At 36.3% G+C, this 8,621-nt stretch overlaps 1 protein-coding gene across 1 annotated transcript in view; it reads left to right on the top strand.

Moving 5' to 3' along the window:
* The first annotated feature begins 4,582 nt into the window (after positions 1–4,582).
* The window catches only part of LOC135076650 (soluble guanylate cyclase 89Db-like), a 12,771-nt gene continuing 8,732 nt past the window's right edge, over positions 4,583–8,621 (top strand). Inside the window, exons 1-3 of the mRNA XM_063971071.1 lie at positions 4,583–4,802; positions 7,192–7,269; positions 7,356–8,104. Of these exons, the coding sequence (XP_063827141.1) occupies positions 4,761–4,802; positions 7,192–7,269; positions 7,356–8,104 (869 nt within the window). The 5' untranslated portion in view covers positions 4,583–4,760. The remainder of the gene's footprint in view (positions 4,803–7,191; positions 7,270–7,355; positions 8,105–8,621) is intronic.

The following is an 8,621-nucleotide window of genomic DNA, read 5'->3' as shown; positions in this document are numbered from 1 at the left end:
AACCCTAACCCCCCCTCTACATAGGTAGTGAATATAAAATACACATGGATCAGTCGCAAATCTAATAACGCGACGATATGTCACGTACCGCGCCGAATAGGATGGGTCCAAATCCTTTCATACTGAATTCAAAAAAACATACGGGGTGTCGTGCGTAGTGATTTTTCTAAAAAACATCACACAGTTTCAGTAAGTTTGATGAAAAAAGCTACTAGTACCTTACGGCTTGCTTGGGCGGCTTTCGCGAAGACATAAACCAATCATGGACGTATACTCTAACAAAGTAAACATTAACAGAAAACTACAGCCACTCATATTATATGCTACGTTAAACTTTTTGTAATAATTTCTCGTAGTCTCGTAGTTTTCGTAGCCAGTATTTTTTCTCCATGGTCGTTAATTTTCGTAGGTAATACCTATTTAAATTCAACGAATATTAAAACAACTTCTTTTGATCTGCTTATGAAAGTACCAAACCCTTTTTGGCGATAGTAAAAATGATCCGTGTTTTCCGAGGGCATATTAAGAGTCATTCGATCGACCCTTGCAGACGCCTTCGACCGCTCATAAAATCTGAAACGTAATACATTTTATTACAGCCCACGAGGCAGACAAGGCTGTTGCTTTGATCGACACGCTTTACGGAGACGAAGATTGATGTGTCCATCGATACGAGCAAAATTTACCAAAATAGAAACATAAAATCACAAACACACTTCCCCAAATCCTTCCATATTTCCTTTTCTTAGAATTTGCTCATCTTTGTGTTAGGACTGTTGTATTGTTTTGCGAGTTTGTCTATAACATATCACACATGAACACCCTGTATGCTTACAAACAATATCGACGTTACTCACTGAAATTAAATTAATTAAGGGCGGCACTTAACGGGTGAGCCCGCTACTTAATTGTCCGTACTGTCGTCCACAATCCACAATATACTCTTCGTACAGTCTGACCTTTGCCACGAAAGACGTCATACGTTAGGTAAAACGTATACTTTTTTGATTAAACTGCAAAGTTTACGATGTACGGCATCCTGCTGCAGTGCATTCAACATTTTGTAACGGTAAGAAGTTTCTTCCTATAAATGCATTAGAGATAAGAAGAAATTAGTATCTAATTATAGATAAGTACTTATCCTTTACGTTCAAATTTCAAATTCAGATGAAAATATTTTATTGCAAAATGTAGCCTCTCAAAAGGGTCAATAAACTATTATTATTAGCAGATCATTTGACCATTATGACTTTTTAAACTTTCTGACCATTCAACAAAAGTAAAAACATCTTACCTTTCCTTCCATGCCAGCTGTTTTACACGTAAATGTTACACTGCTAAGGTATGGGACACGTGCTAGGACGAATGACACGTGATATAGGTACCTTATCCTATTAAACATTTTTGGAGTGTATTCAAACTAGGTAGAGACGAAGGTACATCAGGCTAAACAATGTCGCATTTTATGTAGATATCTTGTAATAAGCTTTTATTTAAATTGCTTAATTTTGAAACAAAAATGTCTGTTGCTGTATCTACATACGACTACGAGTTTTATTTCCATAACTTTTTGAAATTCCCTACAATCGGCGTCATCTTAGCTTGTGTGTAAACTTAAGGGGAATATTCAAAGCAGAAATAGCGTTAGCTTTATTTATAAATGTAATTCAAGCCGAAACTATCAAGCCTTGCAAGGATTACGAAATAGCCTTCCTAAGAGTAGGCGCTCACCGTTGATTTTTCGTCGGCCGATAGTTTAGTCGGGCTGTTGATCAGTATGGGCATGTATGGGAGTGTGCACACTACGCCGATTCGATTTGGCCGATTCTTCATACAATTTGAAATCGGGCACAACTATCGGCCAACTAAAAATCAACGGTGTGCGCCTACTCTAATACTCACTTATTCATATTATCGTACTCATTCATAGTACCTACTACCATACCATACCTACCATATTACAGTTAGTTATTTAAACTTTTGTTTATCATCTGTACTCATCATTTTTGCACTGGAAGGTTTGGAATTAGGATCGCCTTGGCTTTGAACTCCCCCCATTTTCTTCTGATTAATTTCATTACGGGTCGAATGTCAGTTTTAAAACTTTTCACTGTAAGAAACTTGGATTTTAAAAGTTTTTGTTGGCGATCAAACTGATCCTGTTTATAAATAGGTCCAGGAGTTAGATTAAAAGTGGGTTTAGTTCAGTTGAAGCCTTGTACCTACAGAAATAATTCACATTTACTGAACTAGTTACATCAATTTACCAAAATGAATGGTTACTGAAACATCACTATTATCTATCAAACATCCATTCATAATCATTCAATAGTTTGGGCACAACGGTCAATTAACGTGATTGTTATTGAAACATATGGCCAAGTGTTGGATGCAAATGATTGGGCCGCGTCCTTGGAAGGGCGCGCCAGTTGGCCCCAATGCGGTTCGGTGAAGACAATTCAGTTCACTACCACGATGCAATTGATTGTCTAATCAGGCTCAATGACATCACTCGCTTTCATACAATTAATGTTACAACTGCGCTCTGATTTCGTTCATATGGACAATGTGTGTGAATTTGGAATTTGCTCATAAAAACTTTTAAAAATGCCTCATGTGGGATCTATCCAATGAACTTTCGATTTCTTACTTAGAATTTTCCTGCTTTCTACCTACGAACGTCAAGTATTTTTCTGTTACAAAATATGACATACAAGACCAAAAAAAATATAAAATATTGTATTTTATATATTTTTTGGTCTTTTATGTCATATTTTGTATCTGTATCAAAAAAGTCAACATCAATCATCCCCTTCGCCATGTCCATAGTGTCAGGAAGACTGGGATCATTATGATCGATTTACTTTCGAGGGTGTCGACTAGCGATATTAATCAACAGTTTCTTATAAATTCACTAAATATTCATGATGAACCGGCGTCAAAGCAAATTGCTTACGAATATCTTTGAATCTTACGAAAGCAATCTCCAGGATCATAAATAATCAACCTTTGGTTTCAACAGGAATATCTAAGTTAAAGATGATCATGTATTTTTGGTTAGGTATATCCGTCCCTCTTGCATATAAACCCAAAAATACGGAAACTCTAAAATTGGGAGTAACTTAGACAAATTTAATTAGAATATTTTGCCTATTCTTTATTAAAACACACCAACATTAGGTGGTACCTACGTTTATATACGCTACACGGCCAACATAAACAAATCACGAAGCAGAAAGCCTTCTTCCATTATTAAAATATTATAATTATAATCACCTGTAATTATCATTTCGAATTACGTTACGTATTCGTATTTTAGATTAACATAAAGAATCCATGGAACCAAATTCGTAATTCCAGACAAAGGCCGTTGTCGAGTCCTGAGGCTGAAAACAAAACACAATTAATGTGAATAAGACGAAGATTTCCCAGCTAATGGTATTAATTTAGAATCCTTCTTCAGCAAGCCTTGTGAATTAAGGAACTTCACAAATTTTCTATTCACTGTTGTAAGTAGAAGTTTATTACCTACTGCTTGTACCATAATTACGATGTTCTGAATATTTCTGAATAATCAAATTTCAGTAGGTATTTTCAGTTTGGGAGACTGAATGGATGTTCGTTATGCCTAAGCAAACATTACAGGATGGATATTGATGAAACTTTAAATATTAGGTAAAGTAGCCTATATCGAATCAAAATAGTCAGTGAGCTATAAGTTAGTTAAGAAGACTACTTTATAACTAAAACTACGGAGATTATCATCTCAATTTGTTAAATAAGTTTATCAAAAGTTTATCGATGAAAGGAAATGTCCAGTCGTTTTGATAAGTGTGATAATAATAATGTTGACAAAAGTTCGATAACCCTAGTTTTGGTTCATTGCCTATTTGAATATTGCCACTTGTCTCCATTGCGAAAACTATTCCTATTATTGAGATTCATAAAAACTCTCAGTTCGTTGACTCTTAATTACATCTCTTTGCAAATGACTGTGACGAGATCAGTCTGTAAATTGTTTGTGACAAGATAATCGCCTGGACAGAAGACTTACCTAAATTAAAATCTCATTGAAACTTTTCTACTATAGTAGAGCGGCCCATCAGGAGATTTAATGTTTTATTTAAGTTTATTACTAAAAGAAGCATCCACTGGAGCTAAGTTTAATTATGTTTAGGTTTAGTACGTTTTACAGATGGCGACAACAAACAATCCTTAAATTACGGTTTCAATCCTCAGATAATTAACGCTCAAATGATTAGGATTTTGTATTTATAGTAAAATTAGGGATTGTAGTTTTCAGAACATTTTTTCTTACTCAATGTGGTTACACTTACAATAATTTATGCCACAGGGTAAGCAACAATGTCATGATAGGCATATTCTGTAACCTTGCTTGTACATAGTAAGTAAAGTAGAGCCTGATACCAATTACCTATAAAAACATCATGTACTTTTAGCACAATGAGTTGGAACCTATTAATTTTCTTTTGTTTAAAATACTCACTTCATTTCCAAAGTGGAATATGCGATGTAGAATTTAAAGTAGCAGCCTTCCCTTATCCGTCAGTAGTGACGCGAAGGCCTCGCAGGCTCTACGTTCGCAGGGCGCGGGACACAACTTACCACTCGGAAAAATTAATGACCACACTTTGAAATTTTATCGCGAACTCAGCCTCGCTTTAGATAATTTCACGGAGTTGAAAAGCGTTTGATACCAAAAAAAAATTTCGACTTAAAAGTCGGCGGAGACATTAATTATGTACGGGTGGCTGCTCGAAAGTGTGCAGCATTTTATTGTGGTGAGTTGTTGGAAGTTGATAAGATTAATTTTATCATTACGCCCTTTGTGCAACTCAATTTTCTATTTTAAAATCGAAACTACGTTTTCTAATGAACTTATTACTTGACCAAGTGTTGTAATACCTAGGTAGAATGTAGGTAATAAAGCTGAAGAGGAAAATTCAGTGTAGTTAATGATTTCAATAATAAATATCAACCAATGAACTAGGTACCTTCATTAATGATTCATTTTCATACAATGACACACTCGTACTCGTGCAAATTACGAGACTGAACAAATTTTGCGTATTAACATTTTCCGCAACTCATCCAATTACTTAATAAAGGTAATTAGTTCAAACCTCAGTTATTTTCTGGTTATGTAACGTAATACGTAATAATTGTTTCGTCTTATAAAGAGAAACATAATATGCGCAGAAATCCCGCCGACTGAAAATTTTGCAAAACAAATACAAAGTAACCATACTTAATGTATTATTGTATGGCTTACTTTAAGACTACTACTCAATCCATACAGGTTTCTCAAAAAGTGCATCTCAGCCATAACCACTAAAAGCTATAGGTTAATATGAGAGTTTTCATCTGTTTTCATACATATTTAGATAAGAGGCGCCTAAAACATAACACCTACTAATCAAATCAATATATTTTCCTTTTATCCAAAAACAAAGTTTATACTCGTTCAAATAAAAGTTATAATTGTGTGTCCCTCTGACGAAGACTAATGTTAGGATACTTAGGATGGAGAACGTCACGAGTGTGCTCGACTCGGAAAAGTAACTTAGTGCCTAAACAAATATGTTACGAACTTGTGATGGGCATGATTTAATTAAATCGAGTGCTAAGGTTGCATGTCCATTAGAGAATTCTCTAATAAACTGCACTAATAAACGTAAATTTGGCAGAACTCTGCGGCGGTTGGAAGGTTTATGACCAGTCGTGCTCGTAAATAAAAATAGATGAAATAGAGCTAAGAGTGCTCCATCTTCGTCTTCATCATCAATCGGGTATATCTACTTATTGAGGTCAAACGATTTTCGTTTTAAATTAAAAAAAGATGGTTAAGGAAAGGAATATGTCCCGTATATGTATAACTAGGTAGAGGCAATAGAGACGTTGTAAAACTAAGCTTAGCTTTGAAACAGCGTGTAGCTAAATACTATTGCGTGAATAATGCGTCTCTCACAAATTACCTACAATAATATTTTCCACTCTCACCCCCCCCCCCCCCCCCCGTACCCAGTTTTCAGCATTTTTTGTGAGTACGTCCGCCAGCCCTTTTCCACCAGAGCTGGGCTAAGCGGGGCGAGAGTAATCATATGTTTTCCACGCCGTGAAAACGCACCCTTAGATTATGGTTATTAAGTCATTATTTCAACAGAAAACAAAAGACAAACAGTAACTCTACCATCTAAATATATTATTAAATAAATATGTACCTAGTGGTTACTAGGTAGGTATATATATTGGTAGTGTTGTAATGTTTATTAAAGTGCTAGCTGACCAATTTTAATAACATGTCATAATTTAGTTGCAAATATAAATCAACTAGCGGCCGCCCGCGACTTCGCACGCGTAAATTTTGCAAAATCCCGTCTTAGTGAGCACCTACGTTCTAAAATGAACCATGCAAAATATGAGACTGCTAGCACTGGAAGTTTCTGAGATTGATTTAGTCAGTCTATCAGTTACCTTTCGCTTTTATAAATATAGTTTTAAAATAATTTATTTGACAATATTTTTAATTAAACCCCAAAGAATGCCACAAACATTGCTGATATCGCAAAGTTTTATTACTTTCGTTCCCCTCCCCATGGCATCATTGGCAAATAATAATATTCTGCTGCACACGAAAACAGGCCAGTAAAACTAGAGTAGAGAAAAAGCAAGGTTTTTTTTCCGCAGATGAAAACAAAGCGGTAAAATTTTACTGTAATTGTTTTGAAAAGTTTGTGGTTTGTTTGTTTAAGGTATTCGCATTCCTAAATTTCATACACGTAACAGATTCCGTTTATGGCATTGAACATTATGCCGACGTGATATTGGCAGCAAATGTATTGAAACAATGGCCGCAACTTTTGGAGCGACACGTGCTGACTTGCGAAACTTGAATGCGTCCTTGCTATAGCACTTCTAGACTAGAGTTCTATCTATAACATATCGATTCAGGGTACATTGTTCGAGATACATATTATGTGATACCGCTTATCATTTTGAAGTTACTATACGCAGAAGCTGTCTCGTGGAATAGAATGGAAATGCTTTACTTAACATAACAAAAAGGGGCGCAGTGAAACGGATTGAGCTGACAACAAACGAACGAAATGTAAAGTGATGCGAATGAGTTGAGTATATGAACAAAAATGGTAATCTATTTTCTCTTTACAGCAAGAATGTGGCGAGGAAATATGGGAAACTATTCTAAGAGAAGCTGGTGCCAGAAATACTGTCTTCAGTGCTACGCAGGTATAAAATAATTTGTAATAATTATGCAAATTATTGACACTAAGATCACTAATTCAAATAGAAAAAATACGTGTTTTGTTTTACAGCAATATCCAGATGCTCTCATGTTACGCCTGGCCAGTGCTTTGGCGCGATTTATCACGAAAGATCCCAACAGCCCAACTACTTCCACTCCTGCTAGTCCAGCCCCAAGAAAACAGTCGTTGAAATCCAAACCGTCTTGGCGAAGTGCGTCAGTACATACCGACGGTAGAGCAGCCGGTTATAAATGCCCGTTCACAGCCGCTAATGCCCTCACAGCTGTCACAAAGAAAGAAATCGATGCTTACAATTCATCAGAAGAAATCCGAGCACATAGATCTACAGACAGAATCAACGAAGGCCAAGAACTCCAAATCGCAAGTGCACTAAACTTGCACAGACGGAGCCTTGCTATCACATTGGAAAACCGCTGTCTTCCTGCAGTAGAAAACAATGAGCCAGAAACAGTATCGGAAGAGAAACCCGGGTGTAGTAAAGTTGAGGAAATTACACCATTGAAGGAAGAAGAACCAGTTAGTCCTGATGATTCGGCAGGAACAACACCTACGTCTCCCGATTCGGAAAACAGCAAGAGGAATTCTATCGTCAAACCTTCAGCTCGGAAAACCAGTTGCACGGTGGCACTAGACGTATATAAACGGAGAGGATCGGGGGCTCCGGTGAGGCAGAGACTGAACAGCCTCAGCCTGATCAGCGGGGACAGGCTTTCGAGCATGAGGGAGAAGTTTGGCACTCCTGAAAAGGTCATGCATTTCTTTGGCAGATGTTTTGTCAAGTTCTTCAGCAACTATGGGTAAGTTTTGCTTTAACGAGCCTTTACCCACGCCCCTCATTTTAATCAGTTCAGTTCAAGTTGGAATAATACTTTTAGCATTAAAAACTTTTCAATCAAGACGCCAAATATTATCCCGGTCCCTTTCAACATAAACGGACCGTCACTAAAATATTTTCCAATTGGCGTGATACCTACTCCAATTTCGACTTGACCGATTTTCCTTCTTCTCGAGTTTATTAGGAATGGCGTTAATTAAAAGAAAGTTTTTGTACGAAACAAATATAAATCCAATTCTTAGGCACACTGGTGACTTATTTTTTTTTTCAAGAAGAAACTGTAATATTTCTTAAGATCCTTTCGCTTTGTCAAACTATTTTCGTTGTGTCTTACAAAATAATTCAGTTGAGTTTTAAGTTCTCTCAGTTATTACTTTTATGATCGCGGCATGAGATCGTGGAAACTTAATTGATCTAATCAAAGGTAATAAAAATGATATCATTCTCATCATCTTTGGAGCTACTTACATTAAGTACAT

This window comes from Ostrinia nubilalis, chromosome 12 (genome assembly GCF_963855985.1).
Source record: "Ostrinia nubilalis chromosome 12, ilOstNubi1.1, whole genome shotgun sequence".
Taxonomy (NCBI): domain Eukaryota; kingdom Metazoa; phylum Arthropoda; class Insecta; order Lepidoptera; family Crambidae; genus Ostrinia; species Ostrinia nubilalis.
This window is presented reverse-complemented; position numbering and strand designations above follow the sequence as displayed.